We start from the raw sequence: 22,883 nt of genomic DNA, 5'->3' as shown, positions 1-22,883 counted from the left end.
CTCCAACCTCGCCACTGCCTGAGGTCTGTTCATGGAGTTACTCTGATGATCTGGGCCAAGCAGTCCGTGCATCCGCCGCGGCTATGATGACTGTCCGTGTTGTTGGGGAGCGCCTCCCTGGGGTCACAGAGCTGGGCTCCAGCCTTGACCTTGTCTCTTGGCCTTTTCTTGCTTTATTGTTGTCTGGTTCCCTGTGCTGTGGTTGCTGCCTCTCCCGCCCCCTCAGCACGGCTGGTCGCCCCTCGCTGCTCGCAGCCCTTCATCTGTCCGTCTGTCTGCCCAGCTTCTCTGGACTTCTCCAGACGGCGGCAGCCTCTCAGAGTAACCGCTTTCAAATGTCGCTGCACCTGCTGCCTGACTCTGTCGTCCGCCTCCACCACGACCCCCGGTCTCAGTGTCAACCCCTAGACTGTCCTTGGCCGGCTCTGGCGGGGGCCCCCCTCCCCCGGGTGCCACCCCATACCCACTCTCCACCCATTTTGTGGCTCCCACTGGTAAGGGGGCATCCCTCCTGGGACCCTCTCAGGCCCCCTCGGCCCACACGTGGTAGCTGTTACCTGGTATGCGGACCTCAAGTGATAAGTGTGTGTAGAGGTCTCTCCTGAACGCTCCCCTCTTACCTCCCCCAGAACCTGGATTTGGCCTGCCCGCGGGGCCCCCACGCACGTTACTATCATGGCAGTGGGGGATCGAGGCCAGGAGAACCCTAAACATTGCCCCGCACTGTTGAGCGCCGTTCACTGTGTGAGCATTGTGTGACCTGGGCTGGACCCCACTCGGGGTTCACAGTGGCTGTCGGGTGCCCCCAGAAACTGGCTTTGCAAACCACTCACCCACTCTGGGGCTGGGCTCCCGTTCTCATTGCGCTTTGGGGAACACTTTCCACGGCTCAGAATCTCCATAGTGACTTAATGCTGCTCGGTGACATGTCTGCGCAGGGGAGAGTGGCAGCTGCATGGGAAAGGGCCTGGGCTGGGGTCTCCTGTGGACGGGAGGACTGGCCCCTGTCCGCCCCTCCCCCTCCCCCTCCCCGCTCTCTCTGCCCTTCTCCCTGGGTCTCCTGGGGTTCTTCCTGGGCTCCGGCAGCTACCCGTGGCTTTGGCGCGGCCTGCCAGCTCCTGCGGCCTTAACCTTGGGGAGCAGGTCCTCTTCTGGGACTTGGCACAAGAAAAGGGCCCCAGTCCCCTTAGCAGCCTACAACCTGAGGGGCTGTCCTCAGTCGAAAAAGGACACGAAGCCTAAGCAGGCCACCCTGTGCCTCCGGAGCAGGAAAACCTTCCTGATTCTCCCACCCCCACCCCCAAGAAAAATTGCTTCGTGCGAGTGAGCTCAGAACACGCCAAAGGCAAATATAATAATGAATTTATTATGAAGCCGCTCCGGCTCCCAGGATCACGTGGTGCCCCACACCACCACCCACCCAGTCTTGGTGGCGGGGTCACCCCGGCCTTGTTAGGGCTGCAGGAGCATCCCCCCTTCGAGGGCATGGGGATCACCGAGCCCAGGGGACGCGCTGTGTTTGCTCACAAACATTTCTTTCTGTGGTAATGAAAAATCATCAGGAGGGGTGATGGGAGAATCCCAGTCCAGATTGTGCGCTCGGGGCAGGACAGGGAGGCCCTGCCGGCCCGGCCCTGCGGGGCGTAATTACCGGGGGGGGGGTGTTGGGGGGACAGGGGCGGAATGGTGCTTGAACCGGGAGCCAGCAGAAAATTCATCTGAGCCATTAGCTTGTAATTAGAGAGCATGGAGGGAGCAGGCCCGAGGTCTGGTGCTGGGTAGAGCCCGTGAAAGGAAGCCGTAATTACAGGGTCTGCGGGAGGCCGGGCGGGAGGCCCTCGTGCTGATTAATGCACCCGCCACCGTGGAGGAGAGGAGGGAGCCGGGCTGGGACCACAGGGAATGGCGTGTTGGGGGCCTCCCGCCCGTATAAATCCTGCTGTTCGGAGCGTGGGGTGTGTTCTGAAGAAGCAGAACAAGGTGGGTTTCCGGAGAGCCGCCAACATCAGCCCTGCCAGCCGGCGGCCCTGCACCTGGTTTTCCTTCGTTTTGCCTTTTTTTTTTTTTTTTTAAAAGCTTTGTGCTGCTTCTGGCTCTATTAGAAATGTAGGCAGAAGAGGAAAAGTATTGATTAAAGACACCAGGTTGGGGAGGACTGAAGGGGCAGGAGCAGCGAGGGCCTGCCCGGCGGCCCCATCCACGGAGAGGGGGCCGGGGCATTTGGCGGGTGCTGACGGCCCAGTGGGGTTTGCTCCCTGCCCTGAGCCTCTGGCATAGCAATGGGCTCTCAGCTCTGCAGGGCCGGCCCCAAGGGGCCCCGGGGCATCCTGACCTCTCTACGAGGGGCCCGGGAGCGGTGGGGTCTCACCTCTGGGCGTCTGGCTGTGGTGGTTCTTTTCTCCAGGAAGGCTGGGTGGGCAGCCGATGGTGGCAGGAGCCCTGTCCAGAGGAGGACAGCCATACGTGATGTAAATAAGAAGGCCAGGAGGCCACATGACCCGAGTCCCACATGTCGGGAGAGCTCGGGCCTGCCTCCTGCACCGCCCCCCGCCCTCCAGCGCTCGTCCATCATTGGCCTTCACCCCGTGGAGCTTATTCCCAGCTGTTAGGATAATGAATTTACATGAGCTGATAATGTAGACAAGAATTCAGTCAATGGCCAGGAGCACAGAAGTTAATAAATACCCTCTCTAATGAGGGCACAGGGAGCAGGCGCCCCAGGTTCCCCCGGGGCCTCCTGAGGGTGTGGGGCTCCCCCACAAGGCCCACTTTCCCCTCAGCCCGCCCCTGCGGGCTCCACAGTCATGGCAGCACCAGACGTGGGCCTCTGCCTCCCTGGGCAGGGGTTGGGGGCAGAGTAGCTTGTGGGTCCTATAGTGACCCCAGGCTGTGACAGGGGTGGGGGGGGCAGGGGGCTCCCCCGAGGCTGTGTCAAGCCAGAGTAGGTCCGGGGTGACCCTTTGCCGTGCGTCGGGGGCCTCTGAGTTTGGCCCCTGCCTCTCCGTCCTGGGTGCAGAGGACCTGCCGTCCTTGCTGCTGGTGGTCCCGCAGCCCGCCCTCCCGGGTGCACACGCTGAGGAGCGGTGCTAAATTTAGCTCCTTAATGAAGTGGCTGGGTTGGGATTCTATTTTAAGTGACCTGACATCAGCAGTAGCTTTCCTGGCTCGCAGCGCCCCTGGAGCCCACAGCTGACACTACGACAGAGATGCTGGCTTTGGGGGACCCCCAGAAACCCAGAGGGCTACTGGCAGGTGCCAGGCTTTGTCTGAGGAGGGGAGGGGAGACTTAGCCGGGAGAGGAGGTTGGTTACTCAGCGCCAGCAGGAGTGTGACCATGTCCTTCAGGGAGTTGCTGACGTGAGGAGGGGGCTAGAGGGGGATCTGCCTCCCCCAAGACCCTGGTCACCAGGCAGGAGCAGGGAGCAGTAGGTGAGGATTTGGGTCTGAGTTCCAGCAGGGGAGGCCCTAATCTGAGGGGCTCCTCGGGGCCTCTGTTGGTATGCTGGCTTCATGTTGGTGAGTCTCCATCTCTGACACCCCCCTTTTAATATTTATTTCTAAATATTTATTTATATATTTTTAAAGATTTCTTGTATTAGAGCACATGAACAGGGGAAGGGGAGAAGCAGGCTCCCTGCTGAGCTGGGAGCCTGACATGGGGCTTGATCCCAGGACCCCGAGATCATGGCCTAAGCCAAAGGCAGACGCTTGAACCAACTGAGCCACCCAGGCACCCCGATGCCCCCCCCCTTTTTTTAAAAAAAACCTGCTTTACTGCAGAGGATTTACAATGTAAGTGTAAGGATAGAAGTGAGACCTTTGTTTCTCTTGCTGCCACTCGAAGACACCCCCTAGCACCTTAAGGGGTATGTGATCTTTGGGGTCTGGCCTGGGATCTGTCCTGTGGCGGCCGCCTGCCTATCCCAGCACCTCCGTGCCACCCTTCCCAGCACTGTCAGCTGGCGGTCACAGCAGGTCCACCCAGGTCACCAGCTGGCCAGCCTATCACATGGCCACTGGGCAGTGGCCTCACATCTGCTTCTGGGCCTTGGGGACTGGTCACTGGGAGGTGGAATGAGTGTGTTGCCTACCCTCACTTCCCCGCCCCTTGTCCCCTCATCCCCATCTCTTACATCCATGTGCGGTGTGGGGCAGCATGGGTCTGGATCTGGGCCCTGACCACTTTTGCATAAACAGGATGCAGGTGCTTTGTTCCAGTAATCTCAGCCCTGCTGTTAACCATCTGTCGGCCCTTGGATCCAAGCCTGCCCTCCCCCATCTGTAAAATGGGCACAGTGACACTGTGCTCACGGAATTGGGGATTAAAGAGAGGTGGCTGCCTCTCTAAGGAATAAGGGCACAGGGAGGGTGTGGTTGATGGTCTTGGGCGGGGGGGGGGGCTATTTTGGAGACTGTGGGTAAAGTCATAGAGGCTTTGCAGATGATTGAACTTCTTGGGCTCCAAGAAGGAAGGGAGATGGGGAGAGAGCGCAAGACGGCAGGCTCGGTCAGCAGAGCGTGTGGCGGTACTCTGTTGGTTATCCAAAGCTGCGTAACAAACTCTCCCAGATATACAAGCATTCAGGGATGTGGGGTGGTTCAGAGGCTCCAAGAAGGCTGTGATCCTGCTGGCAGCCGGGGCTGTGGTCTCATCAGAAGGCTCAGCCGGGCTGAGGGGAGGAACGGGGCCTTTGTCTGGAAGCGTCAGGAGACCTGGGATTCTCTGGGCTACTTGAGCACGCTCCACTCGAGCGATGCTAGGGAGTGGGCAGGTGTCTCTCACGGTCTCTTCTCGGAAGTCACACACCCTCACTGCCGACATACTCTGTCAGAATGGAGTCCGTAAGTCTGGCCCACGTGTGGGGCAAGAGAGTTCGTCTCCACCTCTTGGAGAGGTGAAGAACAAAGACTTTGTGGGTGTATTTTTAAGACACTTTGGTGACACGTATTTTAGCTGTGTGTATGCGTGTTTATCCCTTCTGGTCAGGCGTCCCATTGAAGCCTTGGAGCGGGCGGGTGGTGTAAGGTATGCAGGATGCCGTGTGGGTCCGGGAGACAGGGTTCAAGTCCTCGGCATGCTGCCTGACTGTGGGGCCTTGAGCTGTCCTCGTGACCAGGACCGGACTGTGAACAGTGTGGCCTGTGTTCCCAGCCTCCACCCCGTGCTCTGCCAGCCTCCAGGATCGTCTGGGGCTGGCACAGCGTGGGTGGTAGCTGGTGGCTCTGTTGGCCTGTCCCAGGCCCATCCTGAGGCATCTTGGGAGGTGACCCAGTCATGTCTAACTGATGTCCCCTGCAGGAGAGCGCCCCAGGGTCCCTTCTCACACACCTTGTGTCCTGGCAGCCCTGTGTAGTGACACCGTCCAAGTGTTTCTCCAGGACCAGCGGGCCTCGTCCCCACAAGGCCTCCGTTTTACCGCATAGCATCTCTAAGTGCTGTCTGTCCTCCCCGAAACAGCCATCACCACCCTGGCTGTGGGTGCTGAGCGGGCCCCGGAGGCCCTGCATCAGCTCCCGCGTGTGACCCGTCCTCAGCTGCCGCCCGCTCAGGGACGCGAACTGCCCCCTGCCCGTGGCGTGCACACCTGGCTGCACAGGGTACCGTGGGGGGCCCCCCAAGCAGCATGTAGACTTCTGATGCCACATCACCTGGCCCCCCAGGTGGGGCGGGGGGCACAAATCTGGAAGTGTATGTCCCGGTTTGTGGAGGCTGACCTGTGTGGCCTCGGCTGGGCCCCTTGCTCATCCGGACCTGTGTTTCTGCCCCTCTGTAGGCTGGCGGATTGTTTGATAAATGGCCCCTGGTGTGCGCTGGGCACATTCTGAAGCCCCTTGTATAAATTACTGCCTTGAAGCCTGTCCCGATGAGCCTATAAGGTAGACTTTGTCCTTACTGCATTTTATAGACAAGGAGGTAGGCCCAGAGAGGCAGAGTTCCTTTTTTTTTTTTTTTTTAAAGATTTTATTAATTTATTTGACAGAGACAGAGACAGCCAGCGAGAGAGGGAACACAAGCAGGGGGAGCGGGAGAGGAAGAAGCAGGCCCACAGCAGAGGAGCCTGACGTGGGGCTCGATCCCATAATGCCGGGATCACGCCCTGAGCCGAAGGCAGGCGCTTAACCGATGTGCCACCCAGGCGCCCCAGAGAGGCAGAGTTCTTGCCTGAGGTCACACAGCTTTGAGGCTGCAGAGTGGGATTCATGCCCCACGTACCTGGCAGCCAAGTGAATGCTAAACCCCCACTTCCTCACTCCGTGACCTTGGCCACATCTGCCCTCTCTGTCCACGCTGTCCACTGGAGGAGGAGAGGGTGCCGATGGTGGCCTGGGGCCACACTCCCAGAGCACAGCATCCATTGTGCTCCTTTGTGCTCCGTGGTCCTCCGGGGGCCAGCCAGGTGCTGGGTTAACCAAGAATGATCTGGGCCTAAGGCCTGCATTTTATTTTCTGGCATTCAGGTTGCTGGGGAAGGGACCCCACACCCCCTGGATTCTTGGGCTTCTCTGCTGGGGGTCACCCCCCCACCCCTGCTATTCCTGAAAGAGAAGGACACGTGGGTCAGCAGGGGGTCAGCGCTGCCTGGTGTGGTGGCCGCCCACGTGGCCCGCCCCGCAGCTGGGAGGCTGGCAGTCTGACCGAGGGCACAGGGGCCCTTGTGGGGGTCCTTTGTTCCCAAGCACAAGCCCTCACCCGAGAGAATGGTGTTGTTTGGAGTTCAGCCTGTGCCCCCGAGGAGGTCTCTTCCTGCCCCTCCTGGTGCTCGGGGACTCGGGCTTTAGGACATGTGTTCAGGCCCACTGCCTCTCCAGGAGTTCTCAGGGCAGCAGGTGGGCGCCTACCCCTGCCTGACCCCCTATGGGGATCTCCTGTTCTCACTTGGCCGCCGTCCAGCCTGCTGGCCCCCGGGGTTGGTTCCAGTTAGACTCCTCTAGACTCCGTGCAGAACCCGGCAGAGGTGAGACCAGCTCTGGGGGCCACGGAGAGCCTCTTGGGGTGTGGGCCGCGGCCTGGAGGGGGTCCCTTGCCGCCACCCTGCAAGAAGTGCATGTTTCTTGCCATGCTGTGTTCTTGAGTGTTCTATGATGGCATTGTCCACCCGCGACTCCCAAGGACCCTTCCCCAGATGGCTGTGTGGTGTTCCTGGAGCCTGCCCCTCCCGGTGTCCATCTGGGGGGTTAGAAGTCAATTTGCTTCTCCCTGCACACGACCTGTGGCCCCTGCCAGCCGCAAGGCCATCAGGCTTGATTTACACCCCTGGAAGGCACCCACCGCGAGGGGGCTGGGAGCGGGGCCTGGGCCGGGCGGGTGGCCCCGAGAGGGCAGGAACGTTAATGGAAAACTTATTTATAGCGTGTCTGAGATGGAGCTGGGCGTTTATTGATCAGGCAGTCGGGAGGCCGTTCAGCCTCCTCGTTGACACTTGGATGGGACGTGAGAGGCTGGGGGCCTGTGGGAAGGTGGCTGTGTCCTCCCCTGTGGCGCCTGGTGTCCCCCTGGTGGGCAGCGGCTCCTCGGTCAGTGAGGTCTGAACCTGGCCCCCAGCGGGCAGGGCGGGTCTCCCCACTACCAGGGGGGTTAGAGCCACAGTTGTCTTTGGTCTACAGGCAGGAAGTGCGGGGCGGCCGCGTTCTCTCCCCTGCGGCTCCCACAGGTGCCAGCAGGGCCGTTCTCTGAGGCACCTGTGTTGGTGGGGACCTGCCGGCATCCCCGGGTGGGAGTAGGGGGGGCTCCCGGCCAGCCTGCCTGCGGTCACATCCTGAGTCTGTGTTTTCTCTACAACGAGGGCAGGAGCCACGCCGGCCTCACCCACTTTGCTGGGCGGGGGGGAGGCAGACACACTGGCGGGGAGTACTGCTCTGGGGCCGGCCTCATGAGCACTGCTGCGGGCCTCTCCCTTCCCACGGGGTCCAGTGTGCCATGAGGCGGCCGGCCCGCGCACGTAGCGGGTGCTGGTGGGTCTTGCTGGGCTGAGCCGTGTGGCGTCTGGAATTCCTGGGGTGCTGGGTGCACTTGAGGCTGTGACTGTGGATCTGCGGGGGTGCGGGTGCCGTGGCCCCACGTTCTCTGCAACGCTGGCTCTCTTCTGCCTTGCCTGTCCTGCCGGGGCCGCCCGCGTCTGCTCCCGTTCCCTGTCCCTGCATGCTACTCGCTGGCGCCGGACCCCCACGCCCCGCGTACCCCCGCTCTGGTGCTGGGCCCTCCTACTCTCTGGGTGACCTCTGGTTCTTCTTTTCCTGTTTCAGGCATGAGCCATGAGCCCAAGTCCCCTTCACTAGGGATGCTTTCCACCGCGACCAGGACCACCGCCACCGTCAACCCCCTCACCCCCTCGCCGCTCAATGGCGCACTGGTGCCCAGCGGCAGCCCCGCCACCAGCAGCGCGCTGTCGGCCCAGGCCGCGCCGTCCTCCAGCTTTGCCGCCGCGCTGCGCAAGCTCGCCAAACAGGCGGAGGAGCCCAGAGGTAAGAGGCGCGCCCCCCAGGCTGCAGCCCGAGGGGGGAGAGCGCAGCCCCCTTGCTCCCGCCCCGGCCTCCTGGGAGAAGCAGGTGCGCGGCCGAGAAACAGCGGTTTTCCGCGGGCAGGCGCAGGTGCTGCCGCTGCGCTCACAGGGCTCTGGAGGCTGAGGGCCCGCACGTGCTCCGGCCACTCCTGTCTCTCTCTCGCTGCTTCGTTCTGGGGGGGCAGCGCCGTCCCAACTGCAGGCCGTCCCGGACCCCCGCCCGGCCGGCGGGCCCACCCCACCCTGGCACCTCTGCTTTGCTTCTGCCCGTCTGCTGCTTCTGCCTGCCTTTGGCTCTGGGAGCCACTGCGGCGGGGGTGGGGGGGGCACGGTCTCTAGAAACCTGCTCGGTCTCAGAGTGGGGGGTCTCTGCGACAGCTCCCCCCATGACTGCCTAACTCCCTGAGGCAAGGATTACATGCTGGCGTGGATGGGTGTCCTGCAGGTCGGAGCCCTGGCTTCTGCGGTCACTTGGGAGTGACATGCTGTGTGGCTTTGGGCAAATGCTGACCCTCTCTGAGCTTAGATCTTCATTCAGAGGTTCTCTGGGCCTCTGGCTTCAGGCACTTCTGGGGACCCCATCCAGTTGCCCATGTTAGCCTGGGTTACGGGCTGCTGGTTGGACAAGAGGGGTAGGAGGCTGTGACTGGGGCCACCGGGAGGCCCGGGCTGGCCTCTGGACTTGCTGCTCGGATGTGGGGCTGACCTCTGGGCAGAGGAAGGAGGGACCTGGGCACTCTGCCCACCATGTTTTTTGCCACAGAAGTCTAGGGCTTGGTGTCCCAGGGCCCTCCCAGGGAAAACACTGGTGTGGGAAGGAAGGGTGTCTGTCTTCAGAGGCTCCAGAGCCAGCAGCTTGTCAGAAGGGACATTTGTCCTGCCTGGAACTGGCTGAGGGGTCTTCCGAGTTCTGAATCTCACCTCTTTCTGGTTGTTGGGCAGAGGGGGAAGTGTAAGGGGAATGAGCGGGCCGTGGCCCAGGAGGGCAGACCGCTGGGGCCTGGTTTTGTCTGCCTGCCGTGGGCCATTGCATCCTCCTGGGCAGAGCGTGGCTGCTGGCGGACCGCTCCTCCACACTCCTCCTCACCCTCCACGCCCACCAGGGCACACTCCTTGGCCACGTCCGAGGTAGCCCGGCTGCAGCAGCACGGCTGTTCCGGTCCATGGCGTGCCACACAGCTGGGGGGCAGATGGCCTGCAGGAGGCAGCGAGCTCCCTGCCCGGGCCCACGGAGGCCCCCAGACCAGCCGCCCTGGAGATGCATACACGGTGTGGACGGGGTGGTGGAGGCTCGGTGGTCCCCTCGGAGGTGAGGGGATGCCCCCGTGGCAGAATTGGCCCGGCCGCTCCCTGCTCTGGCTGCTTTCTCAGCCTTCAGAAGGCGAGTGTCAGCACGTGGGGAAATGCTGGCTCTGCCTGCGCTGAGTCCCCGCCAGCCGTCCCTCCAGTGCACTGGGCTCGTCCTGGGGTGACACCTCACTGCTGCAGAGGACGCGGCCATGGAAGGGCGCTTTTCCTCCTTGCAGTGGCAGGTAGGGGAGGTCGTGCGAGGGCCATGGGTGCAGGACAGGCGCCTGCCTCGATGGCCCTGTCTGCTCTCTGCTGCCCCGGGCTGGTCCTGGCGTCCGGCTGGAAGGATGGCCAGCGGGCAGCCAACATGCCAGAGGCTTCCGGGCCTCGCTGGCTGGGAACAAAGTGTGCTGCTGGCAGCGGCTGGGCCCGGTGGCCGTGGGGCCCTGTTCCTCACAGCTGTGACCCGGGCCTTCTGCGTGTTCGCTGCCCTGGGAAGCGCGACGTCGCAGTAAGGGGCTGGGAGAGGGAAGACGGGCACCAGCCACACTGGCCGGAGCCCTTACTGTCGCGGGAGCACAGCATCTGCAGCTGGCTGACCTGAGGTCACCCTGTTCTCGATGGGAAGGCCGAGGTTTGGGAAGCTCAGCATCTGTGGAGCAGTGTTTGAACCTGGGGACCCCCCCCCCAGCTCACATTCGGCTGTGTGTGCCCCTCGGCCCTCGTCACGCTGTATCTTGAGAACTGTAGGCTTTCTGGCAGCCACAAGCCAAGTTTGGAGAGTTCAAAGCCGTTTTCGGTTCTTGGTCTGATCCACCCCCATCAGGCCTCAGTTGGAAGAAACAAGGAGGTGTTGTCACTGTCGGGAGTATTCCTGGGCCGCACCCCATGCCCGGTCCCCTTTTTCTCACTCGCCCCAACTATGACCTTGCTGTCTCCCCCCATCAGCAGAAGTGGCTCACAGCCCGGGGTCGCCCAGCGTACAGATGGCAAGGCTGAGGCTCAGAGAGGTTAAGTCATGAGCCCGAGGCACATAGCTCATGAGGACGTGCCCTTGCCCCTTGCTGCCGCCGCCCCCACGCAGGCCTTCTAAGTGGGCTCGTGAGGCTGGGGTTAGGACGGCAACTCTGGGTAGAAGCCCCCTCGCCCCTAGACCCACCTCAGTGGTGCGGGAGGCACTCGTAAGTCTGGGCCTGAGGCCGGGGGCCATGGGTGATAGGGGCTGTCGGCTTCTGGAAGCCTAGGGGCAGCGGGGGCACGAGGAGAGAGCTGGCAGGCCCTGGTGCCCCCGCCTGGAACCGGTGCCCTGACTTTCCGCCTGGAACCGGAGACCCGCGGTGGGGGAGGGGGGCTGGCTTTGGTGGGCTTGGTGGTTGGGAAGGAGCAGGATTGTTGTTAGGTTGGAAAGGTTCATTCAGTGTCGTAAGGGCTCTCTTCTAAAGCAGCGCGGTGCCGTGGTCTTTGGTGTCTTCAGAGTCGTGCAGTCGTCACCCCTAAATCCCAGACCATGTCCTTCCCCCTACGGAAGCACCGTCCCCGTCAGCACCACAGCCCCTCCGCCCCGGAGCCACAGTCGGCTGGTGCGCTCTGGGTTGGCTGCTGGGGGCTGGGGGGGCGCTCAGCACGTGTGACTGGCTTCCCGCGCCCAGCCTGATGTTCCAGGGCCGTCCCCGCGCATGTGCCAGGATTCCTTTCCTTCTCATGGCTGAATGACCTTGTGGCTGGCTGGCACCCCGCACCTGTCACTGGGCGTGTGCGGCCCCCCCCCCTCCATCGCGGCGGCTCAACTTGTATTGAGTGCCAGCCGCGCTCCAGCCAGTCTCCTGCTGTGTTCTGTCTGCGGGGCCGGAGTGCACAACTGAGCTGCAGGCTGGCCGCCGTCCCTCGTCGTCAGCAGCAGAGGGGACTTTGGAAGCCATGGACTCGGGTCCCAAGACCCCATAGCCTCCGGCCCCTCCCTGGCCTGTTTGCTGACCTTCCCCCCAGGGCTCCTGTCCCTTTGGATGGAGAGGCCCTGGGTGGAGCCGACCAGACCTCCACGGGACTGGTGGGAGCGTCAGGGCCCGTCCTGCCAACGGCGTGCACCCTGGTGCGTCTCTGGCTCACCTTTGACCCTGGCCCCCACCACCCCTCCCTTGCTGTGAAGCGCCCCCTTGTTCTGAGCTGTGGCCCAAGCTCTTCCCTCTGCTTCTTGGGTTAATATTTTTCCTCACGTCGTCATGTCCCGAGGGTACAGTTGAAACATTCAATTTAGAGGAAGTAATCTCAGTGCCGAATGGTTTGCTCTACCTAAGAGAAAGAATGAGAACTGAGAAATCGGCCCTTTGGTGGGGAATTTTCTGTGCCCCGAGGCTCTGGGTTGCCTTTTTTGCAGCCAGACCTGCCCCGGGGGCCATGGAAAGTGGAGGTGTGCTGCTCCTGTAGGGGCTGTGGGTGCCTCGAGGGCCTGGACCCGCCTGATCCCCTGGCTCACATCCTTGCTGTGTGACCTGGGCACGTCGCTTGACCTCTCTGGGCTTCTTTGTTTTCTTAGAGATCTCATCCTCATAGATTTTGATTCAGAGAGAACACACTAGGGCCAGGCATGGCAGCTGCGTGCACCAAACAGGGACTGCCCATGGCATCCGTCCTCCCCCCACCCCCCTGATCATGCACAGCGAGGGGCTGAAGGGTTCTCTCTGGGAGGGTCCTAGAAAGGAGAGGGCCTCTGTGGGAGGGGCGTGGGCTTGGACTCGTGGGCCCTGCCCCTCCGCACAGGGGGTCGGCTGCTGCCACCGCCGCTACCCCTGTCTGTCCCACCCGCACGGGCTGTGTTCCAGCCCAGGCCGGCTGCGCTCTGTCCCTGCGTCCTTCCTCTTTACTCCTTGGGATAAAGGGGCACCCAGAGAGTGATTGCACCCACACAGCACATTCTTCTGGAAGAAGCTTGGGCTCTGACCTGGGAGACCGTGTCTCCATGACAGGCCAGGGGGTGCCCCATTGAGTTGAGGCAGCATGCGTGGAGCCCGTGGCTGCTGTGGCTGCCGGGGCCCCTCTTGTTTCTCTGGCCACAAAAAGGATGTCCTTCTGGGCCACTTGGCCAGCCCTCTGTCCCCTCCTGAAGTTGCTTTTCCAGCTCCAACCTTGGCCTGGCTGCCTCCTCCCTGCCTGTCCCCCCACCAGAGCCTCTTTGGACAGAGACTCTACCCCCTGCACCCCCCACAACGGCATTTGAAGCTCCAGTTTGAGCCTTGGAATGAGCCCCAGCCTAGGAACCCCAAGACCCTCCTGACCTCGGGCAGGTCATGACCCCTGACCCTCAGAGCGTCCCATACTCCTCCGAGGCCTGTCTCACAGGGCTTGTCGGGATCGCCAGGTGACCCGTGTGCCCAGAGGTGCTTGTTGAATGACTGAGTGAGGGCGTGAGTCCGTGCCCGCCAGTCAGGAAATGCCACGCCTGGAGTCTGACAGCTCCTGCCTCTGCCCTAGGAGCTGCCCTAGGTGCCCCCCCCCCCCAGCGGCCCTGACCCTTCCCCTCTGCTCCCTGCAGAGGGCGAGGCTGGGAGCCCACGTCCCTGCCAGCTGGAGCATGACGCAGCAGAGGCCACCCCCAGGCGCTGGCTCCAACAGGCTGTGTGCGGTCTGCTCCACGCCGAGCAGGTGCCTCCGGTGGGGCCACTGGGCGGGGGCTGCAGTGCGGGGAGCCCAGCACCGCCTTGGCGCCTGGAAGACTCGAGAGACCCCCAGGGCTGTGCGCCGCCCTGCACGCCCGACCCACCTTCCCCCCCCCCCCCCCCCCCCCCCCCCCCCCCCGCACACCGTTCCCCTCCACATCTCCATCGACGGCAGGTGTCTCTGGGCAGTCCCAGCTCTGGGGACGCTTGGGGCAGCTTTGGCCTGGGGCCCTGGCTGGGCGGGGGGAGCAGGGTGGGCCCCGAAGCCTCTGGGGCCTGTTCCGATCCCAGCAAAGTGTGTCAGGTGTGTGGCATGGCCACCCTGGGCTCCATGGGGTGACCGAGCCACCTCCCCAGGGGCGCGTCTGCCAAGAGCACCAGCCCCGTGGCGGGGGCAGCTGGACTTGAATTTCTGACTCTCTAGGTCCAGAGCCCCGAATACGGCACCCCTGCCTGGCTTCCTTCCGCGGCCCTGCTTGGCTGCCTGCCTCTTCTTGTCGCTGGCTTCGCAGGCGGGTCTGGTTACCTTAGGGCCTTGGGAGCTGCCACAGCCGAGGTCCTGTCCCTGAGCCCCAGGGAGGGAGACGGGGGCGCGTCTCTCCCTTGGTGGGAGTTGTAGGTGTGACCTGCCCACCGGCGTGGCCGTCACGCAGCGGGCCTGATGGATCAAGGGTGGGTCTTCCCTGCTGCCCCCTGAAGTCTATCTCTTTCAAAGAAAACGGCCAAATCAGGGAAGGAAAGATCCTGCCTGGCATACTCCCCGCGTGTGTGTCAGCCGGGTGCTGGCATTTCCCTGCGGGGATCTGTGGCGCGCGCTCGCGGTGGCGGGGGGACCTCCTCGTCCACTGGGCCCTGGGGTTTCTGGAGGCAAGGGCCGGAGGGGAAGGGAGGCCGGAGCTGGAGGAGAGCAAGGCCTGGGGAAGGGGGCGACAGGCGTGTGCCCTGGATGCAGGGAGGTGGCTGGAGGAGGGCTGGGTGGGCAGGATGGGTATGGGCAGTGGAATGGACCGGGGGCAGTGACTGGCACTGGGGCATTCGGCACGCAGGCCTTCTCTGGCTGTGGTGACACAGTGCTGACTTGGCCCTCTCACCGCCCCAGAGCTCCCTCTGCCTCCGTGCTCCCCCTGCCTCCGTGCTCCCCGCCCCCGCTGCTCAGCGCATCCCAGCACGGCGGCATTGCCCCCAGCTCTCCGAGCCCGCCGTCCACCCACCCACCTATAACAGGCCCCTGGAAATGCGGTTCATAAGAAAGACCCCGCCTTGCCTTTGCTGATTTGGGTTTGCGGACTGTCACATGATAGTAAATTGGGCACAGGACCGCACTGGTGGCCGGTGGCCGTGAGGCAGGATGAGGACTCCGACTGTTCTGCGCCGTGGAGATGCTTCGGTTGGCGGGCAGGTGGGGAGACCCCGGCCTGGAAGCAGGTGGGCGGTGGCCCCGAGGCCTTTTCCCAGCGCTTCTTCCCAGACCCACGGGTCATCGGAGCCATTGCCGTCAGCTGGGCCGGTACTGCCCTGTGTGTGCCCCCCACGCCCGCTGTCCCCGCTGTGCCGGGCCTGCGGGATGTCCCTGTCTTCGTGTGCTCGCGATGGCATTTGGCCTCTGTCACTTACACGCTTCACTTCCCAAAAGGCACAGGGGCCGCCGTTGCTGCTCTGTTGGGCACGTTCCAGGGAGGCCGACTCTGGGGCCGTCCTGGGGATTGTGTCTACCTGACTGCCAGCTGGGAGGCTTCCTGTGGGCCCCACGGCCCCTCAGTCTTGCAAGCAGAGGGGCCACGCCGATGGCCAGTCTGCTTTCTGGGTCCAAGTGGTGTTTGCCCACCAGGCTCGGGGGAGGTGGCGGGGGAGGTTGGGGAGGGCAGAGGGGACCCTCCGAGGTGCGCCTGGGACAGAACAGATGGGAATGAGCAGAGGGCCCTGGCGAGCAGGTGCATGCAGGGTCCTCGGGCCGCCACCCCACCCTGGTTGTGGCCGTGGGTCCGAGGTTGATGCCTGCACTGGTAGGTTGAAGCCAGGCAAAGCCCCGGTGGGACAGGGGCCCTGCGGTGCTCCCCCTTCCAGCCCCACCAAGCTTGGGGGCCCTAGCCCCAAAGCAGGTGTCCCAGGAAGATGTCCCAAGGATTCCTTTTTAGGGAGACCATTCTCTCGTCTCCTGCCTGTCATCAGGGGTGAGGCCCGGGGAACCAGGCCGATGTGGTGTGCCGGAGGGCTGGCCTCGCCCTGCGCGCTTCGGTGCGGGATGGGTGGGGGTCCTCGCTCCAGGGTCCAGCACACGTTGCGTGGTTGCCTTCGCGGCTGGCTACGTGTGCGTGTGGGAGAGCTCACGGCGTTGTGAGTTTGCAGTTGCGTTTCCAGGCTCCCCCCACTCCCCTCTCCTGAGTCTGGGGTCTCAGCTGTTAATTACATGTGCCCGGCGGCCTCGGCGTTAATCCTCCCAAGTCAGACAGCAGAGGTGACGCGCGTGCGCTGCCTCCTGTCGTCCCTGAGCTGCCTGCACCTGCCGCCGCGCCGGAGCAGGGCCGGGGTGGCTGCCCGCTAATTGTGGGTGCGTGGTCAGGGATCGATCGCCTGCTCTGGCCGGCCAGGGACGCCCGCCCCCCGGGGGATGAGGCTGCTAATTGTCCCTGGCCTCCCGGTCCAAGTGCACCTGGGCCCCCAGGCTCCCCCCGCCCCTCACCCCCTGGCGATTAGAAACGAGGTTAATCCAGAGAGGCGAGCTAATGGAGCTAATGGCAGGAGGCGGGGCCTCTTCTGGGGGTGGGTGGTCTGAGGGAGGGGAGCAGGCCCGGGGCTTGGTGCTGTCAGGTGCTCCTGCTTGTGAGGCCCCCTAGGCTGTCTCACCGCAGGGCTCCGAGCTGTGTGGGCTCCGGTCCATCTGCCCCGCGCCTGGAGGCCCAGAACCCTCTTGGCCTTTGACCGCAGCTTTTCTTCCAGGCTCTTGGCAGCCTGTGCCTTGACCACCGGTGCTCTTGGCCTGTGTGCGTTTTCCTTCGTTCCTGTTTTGGCTCCAGGATACACATACCCGTCCTCTACACCCCCGTGGGCAGGGGGTAGACAGGGTCACTCAGGGCGCGAGCCTGGTGGCCGAGCGCGGTGCTGTGTGGGAGATGAGCCGTGAGTGCAGGAGACACAGCAACCCTCACAGAGCCGAGGGGTGGGCACACCAAGCGAAATGGGTCTCCGCATACGAGGGAGCAGTAGCCGGCCGTGGAGAGAGGGAGGGAGTGCTGACGCCCGCGGCCGCACGCGGGCACCGTAAAAACCACGCCGAGTGAGGGGCAGCTGGTGCGGAAGGTCGCGTACTGTGGGACCATTGACGAGAGGCGCCTGAAATAGGCACATCCTTGGAGACCACGCGGATTGGGGGCTGGCGGTACGGGCTTCCCTTTTGGGGTGATGGCCGCCCCGCTGTGAATCTGCCGGGACCGTCGGACTGCCCGCTTGCGGTGCCCCTGCCGCCCAAAAAGAAGAGCCTCAGAGGTTCCATGGAGATTCAGTTTTAAGGGAACAATTCCTTATCTAGTGTGTTGTTTTGTTTTTTTCAACAACGCAAAGTGGAACTGTTTATCAAAGTCTAGATAACCTGCGGAAAACGGCCTCGATGGTCCTTGTGGAGTGGGACAGGGTCTCGGAGCGAGCCTCCCCCGCGTCAGGGACCGACCCCTGCTCTCACTCGGCCCCTGGCCGGTAGGGCCGTCTGCATTCCGACCTGTCTACGCGATCCGTCTGTCTGCGCTTGGTGGGGTTTGTGGGGTTTGTGCGACCCAGCCGCGTGGCTGTGGGTGGTGCTGCTTCCTGTCCCCGCGCGGCCTGAGAACCGGCCCTGGGGGGTGTCAGCCCCGCGTTGCTGGGTGCGTACGCCGGAATGGGGCTGCCGGCCTTGAGAAGGTGCCGCCAGTTTTGTAAAGTTGAGCAAACCTGGGTCAGGGTCCAGGACTAACCACCCAGATCTCTCTCCGTCAGCCGGTGAGCATGGGTGGCAGCCCACCAGCCCCCGAGGGCCATTCTGGAACTTCATGGAGGTCACTTTCCAGCCGGGCAGCTCTGCTCACAGGACCGGCTGCATCTGCCTGTGACACCCCCCGTCCCCCAGCTGCGGCGGTCCTGAAACCGGCTTCGGGTGCAGAACGGGGTGGTCACTGCCTTGGCCAGATGTAGCTTGTTTCAGAACCTCAGGCCGTCCCCACTGGGAAGGGAAGGTGGCCCACGCTGTGCTCTGTTGGCTCTCCCCGGTGGTAATGACCTCTGACCAGGAGCGAGCGGGAGCAGAGCCGGGCTTGGACTGGCCAGCATGGGGTGGCAGAATTCTTGGGGTGGGGCTGTGGTTGCTGTTTCCTCTGGGGACTCGGGGGTCACAGTTCAGGGGCAGCTCCTTGAGGAACCCGGCCTCCGTGTTCTTGCTTTCACTGAGCAGAATGTGCTCTCTGGGGCTTGGCCTGTGGGGCTGGGACCGGGTGTCTCCATGGGGCTGCCTTGTACAGTTGTGCGCACTGTGTACAAGCCTAGGGAGTCCTGCCGAAGGGTCTTGGACAAGAGCACCTTGCTTAGATCAAGGCTCTGTCCCGATGTCTCTGGGTCCTCCACGTCCAGCCGCTCCGCTTCCTAGTGACAGTGCTGAGGCCACGCTTGGCGGGTCAGGGCCCCTGGGGCAGGAAGGACGGAGGGCACTGCGGGGGTACCTTGGCAGCCGGGAGGCTGTGGGCGCCTGTGAGCCATAGGCTGCCCTCCCTCCCCTTCTGCACAAAGGTTCCATCCGGTAACGTGAGTGTGGCCACATGAGGTGGTGTGGAGACATGGGGAGGGTCGCTCGGCCCCGGAACGAGGCAGGTTTGGAGTGAAGTCCGGGAGGATGCCTGCACACCGGTGGGATTCTCCTTCGGCGAGGGGTTGTCTCTGCTGACCCTGCTTCTTTCCCCCCCCCCCCACCCACGTAGGGCTCTTTCAGATAGAAGGTGCCCTTGGGGACCCTTTGGAAGGGTCAGTGTTTGCCCTTTGAGTCCAGGAGCAGGACGGGGTGTCTCCACATCTCTGCCTGGGATTGTCAGCAGCGACCCCCTCATCCAGCTCTGCCAGAGCCCCTGTACCCGCCCCCCCCCCCGGGACCATAGCTCAGCGTGTGCCCTGCCTTGCACGTGGCCCCAGCCACTCTCGTGCTTCCGGATGAAGTGGGGTCCACCTGGGGTCCACGTGGGTAGTCTGTGCCGGAGGCTTGGGTGGCGTGAGCCAGTGTCTGTGGACCCACCGTGGTGTGGGCACATGAGGGGGTCTCCTTGCCCCCAGAGTGCAGGGTGGATGTGTGAGTGCTGCAGACTTCGCCGGGCCCAGGCAGGGCTCTCGAGGACCCCCAGACAGTGCCGGATGCCCCCGGGCCAGGCCCTGCCTGCGCTCCAGCTGCCCCTCAGCCGGGACATGTCCGGGTCGCGGCTACTAGAGACTCACAGGGAGAGTGTGGGGCCACCGGAGGCAAGGCGGGTGCCTGCTGGGGGTTGGGACCTGGGGAGCACGGTGACCACCTTTGTTGACCCTCTGCCCCTCATGCCGCCTGTCGTGGGGGGAGCAGCCGTTGACCTGAGCAGCTGGCCGGCTTGGCTGCCTGGGGGCCTTCTGCTTTGGACCCTGGAGTGCTTGCCTTCCAGCCCCGCCCTAGGCCCTGCCCATCCCGGGCCCCCCACCCCCACCAGCTCTGCCCCCTCCACCCCTTCTCCAGGGGAACAGCGGGTAGGAGTGATGCTGGGCTCCGGGGTTCTTTTCGGGGTGACAGAAGTGGTGGGGAAGTCAGGTAATGTGATGGTGGCACAACTCAGCGTGCTAGAAATCAGTGATCTTTATGCTTTAAATGATGAATTAGGTCTCAGTGTTTAAAACGTGAGAATAGATTGCAGTCGCTATCTAAGAAAAGAGGTGAGCCGCCCGTGGCCACTTCTCCATGTCCCCACCTGCCAGGCCCATCCGGCGCGCTGGCCCCCAGGGCCTCCTGTAACCCCTCCGCCCACAAGCACACGGAAGGCTCAGGGCCCTGTTCGGAGCCTGGGGGTCTTGCCCCCACCCCTGGGCGTGGGAATATGTCTGCTCTGCGGGGGCTCCTGTCTCCATCAGAGTGTGGCCGGGTCGCCCTTCCTGCCCGCCCTGCTTGCGCTCACGCCTCCTTTCCCCCTTGGGTCGGGGGTCGGGGCAAACGTGAGAGGCCCTGGGAGTTGGAGCTCCCTGCACCTTGTGCCCCTGCTGGGCCCACCCCTAGTTGGCGGGGGTCAGCCAGAGCCCTCGGCGGGTGTGACCCCTGCTCACGCTGCTGTACCCTTCCTTCTCCCGCAGGGTCTTCACTGAGCAGCGAATCGTCCCCCGTGTCCTCGCCGGCCACCAACCATAGCTCCCCGGCCAGCACGCCCAAGCGCGTGCCCATGGGCCCCATCATCGTCCCCCCTGGGGGCCACAGTGTGCCCAGCACGCCCCCTGTGGTGACGATCGCCCCAACCAAGACCGTCAATGGCGTCTGGAGGAGCGAGAGCCGGCAGGTGAGTACCAGGGCACGTGGGGGCAGCCGACGGTGCGAGAAGGACGCCGCTTGGGGGTGGGGCTCACCTGGAGGGTCTTCGTGTTGGGAGGAAATCCGAGGGTGCCGGTCAGGTGGCCACAACCGAGCAGCAGACCAGGGGCTCCCATGACGGGTTTATTCTTTGTGTCTCTGGAGGCTGGTGTCCGCACCCCTGCTGTGGGCAGGGCAGCCGTCCCCTGAGTCCCTCTCCCTGTGTCCTCACCCAGCGTTCCTTCTGTGCCCTTTCTTGATGACACCAGTCATGTTGGATCACGGCCGACTTGAATGACCTCTTCAGAGGCCCTCCCCAAATGCTCCTGTTCTGAGGACTGGGGGGTCAGTACCCCGACATGAGCGTTCGGGGGGGGACATGGTTCCGTCCATAGCCCCATGTGAAGCGTTTGACATGGTGTCAGCACATCATGGCACTTGGCAAACGGTAGCGGTTGTGATGATTGCTCGCACAAGGGTCCAAGTAGGGAGGACGCCAGCATTTCCCTCTTAACTTCCAAAGCCGCCCTCCCCCCTCGCTGGTACCCGGGGGCTCCCTGGTGCATCTGCTGCCCAGGGGCCTGCCCTGCAGAAGGCCCTGGGAGCGTTTCTTCATCCCTGTCCCGGCTGACCCCCACCACCACCTCCACCCCTCCAACAACTCGGGGACTCCCAGTAGGGGGTGGGGGGATGGGGAGCCACTGTGGGTACCCAGCAGGGGGGGATGGAGAACACCGGCCAGGCTTCCCTCCTGGGTTTTTCTGCCGAGTTCCCAGGGGGTTGCAGTACTTGGAAATACTAATTAAACCACCAGAAAAATGGAAGTGGAGAGGCGGGTGGGCACCAAGGCCACTACGCACGCACCCCCATCATCTTGGTGGATCTGTCTTTGCTCTGCCCTGGGGGGTGGGGGTAGCCTCTGTCCACAGAGGGGGTGGCCATTAGGCAGGCCCTGACCCAGGGTGCGGATCCGCAAGGAACCCAGCTGGGATCCCTGAATTCCTGGAAACAGCTCTAGGCTGGGACCCTCCTGGGTATGGCCCTGTGTGCATCTCAAAGCTGCCCTCTTGGCCCTTGGCTCTGTTCTTTCTACCCAGCGTGTGGTTGGGGGGTGGGAGAGCCCAGGTAGGGCCTGGTGGGCAGATTGCAGCCAGAGGGCTTTGGCGACGCCTGACCTGGCCCTGGTTTGAGGAGGATGAAGAGTCTTCTCCGGGATCTCCTGCCTCCAGAGGGGCTCGCTGCCTCTTGCCGTCAGCCACCTGGCGATCCGCCTTGACCTCAGGGCCCCGGGGGGGTTCCTGGGTCCTGCCTGCCGTGTCCCTGGCTCTGCAGTGGCTGGTGACAGCCGGCTGGGCCCCACCCTGCCCCAGAGGGGCTCCCTTACCCCCTTATCCGCCCAGACTAGGGTGCCTCCCGTGTACGCCCCTCGTCCAGTGCCTGCGCCACGGGACTCCTCCAAGGGTCCTGCCTGACTCAGAAATAGTTAGCAACCCCGGAGAGAGGGCCCTGCTCGCCCCCGCTCCAGCCGTTTCCGACCACGGCGCTGAATGAAACAGTAACGCGCGCAGGGAGGGCGGCCGGCAGGGAACTGGATTAGCAGGTGGTGTATGGCTCATGGGCTCTGCACAGAGGCGCGGCGGGGAGCGTAATCCTTCTGGGGAGGGCAGCCAGCAAGAGGTGCTGCGGCAGGGGGGTGATGGGGGGGCTCCCGCCAGGTGGGGAGTCGTGGGGGCGGGGCTCTGGGCCCGTCCGTCCGTCACCGGGGTCGCTGGGGTCCTGTTTCCCAGGTAGTGGGAGCCGCACAGGACAGCTGAAATGAAAAATGGTCTATTTTCAAGCTAACGGGGCATGTCCTGCCTGTGTGACTGGAACCCTCTCTCTAATCACCGGAGAATGAAGGATTTCCCTCCCTCCCGCCCTCCCCCTCGTCCTCCCTTCATCTCTACAGCTGTGCCTGCAGCCGCCGCTCAGAAATCAAAGCTGCCCCCCTACGCTCCCTGCCGCGCGCCTGTCTGCCGGGACGCCAGTGGGAGCCCAGTGCGCTCTTGGGGGGCCCCGGGGTGGCCTGGCCCCACCCCCGCCCGGGCGGCCTCTGCGCGCCCCAGGACGGCCGACCTCATTCTCAGGTGCCCGTCACGAGCGTGGCAGGGCTCCAGCCAGACAGGAGGCGCGTGGGTCCGGCCTGCCGAACCCCCTGCCCACCCGCCCGCCCCTCCCCCAGGCTCTCCGGCACCTCGTGTGTCCTCTGCCAGCGGGAAGGTGCCATCTGGCCTGGCCGCCTTCAAGCCGGGCTTTGTCCCGCTGAGGGGAGAAGGGGCTTCTGGGGACGCTGCGCTGTGGGCCCCTCCCGCATGGCAGGGGCTCCCCTGGGGGCTCGGCTCTGCCATTGGGTTCTGTCAGCGGTGCCTGAAGCACATGCGGGGGGCCGTCCGGAGCTTCTCCCCACACGTTGTCCTCGGGGCAGGGACTCCCCCCAAGGCTTCCTGCCAGCCCGCATGGATGGTCTAGCCCCTCGGCTACCATCTCTGTCCCATTCGGGCAGCTGGGGAGCTTTCTTATCCAGAGGGTGTGCCCTATTCATTCCGTCCCGGGGCGGCCCCGAGGAACGGAGCGCGCTGCAGGGTGGCGTGGGGCACGTGTGCGAGCCCGGCCCCGTGCTAGGTGGTAGGTGTGCGGGATAACCCAGCAAGCCCTGACTTCCAAACAGCCACTGTGACGCTAGCGTGGGTGGGCCACGGGCTGGTCCTTCACCCTGCTTCCGCCTGATGTCCGTGCATCTGTCCCTATTGCACCAGGAGCTCGTGCTGTTATGGGCACCCTTGGCAGATGGCGAAACTGAGGCACTGGGCAGCGATGGGTCTCCTCTAGGGTCTTCAGGACTGGACGGGAGCCCAGCCTGCTGTCCACACAGGC

General features: G+C 63.7%; 1 protein-coding gene across 6 annotated transcripts in view; it reads left to right on the top strand.

Moving 5' to 3' along the window:
* GSE1 (Gse1 coiled-coil protein) overlaps nucleotides 1-22,883 on the top strand; it is a 407,885-nt gene that overhangs the window by 362,837 nt on the left and 22,165 nt on the right. For 4 of the 6 annotated variants that reach the window (XM_044382349.3, XM_044382348.3, XM_026494658.4 and 1 more), the window contains 2 exons: nucleotides 8,245-8,463; nucleotides 19,760-19,959. In XM_044382349.3, coding sequence (XP_044238284.3) covers nucleotides 8,245-8,463; nucleotides 19,760-19,959 — 419 coding nt within the window. The remainder of the gene's footprint in view (nucleotides 1-8,244; nucleotides 8,464-19,759; nucleotides 19,960-22,883) is intronic. The other 2 variants (XM_044382350.3, XM_026494660.4) reach the window with 1 other exon arrangement.

The sequence above is a fragment of the Ursus arctos genome, unplaced genomic scaffold (genome assembly GCF_023065955.2).
Source record: "Ursus arctos isolate Adak ecotype North America unplaced genomic scaffold, UrsArc2.0 scaffold_19, whole genome shotgun sequence".
NCBI lineage: Eukaryota > Metazoa > Chordata > Mammalia > Carnivora > Ursidae > Ursus > Ursus arctos.
This window is presented reverse-complemented; position numbering and strand designations above follow the sequence as displayed.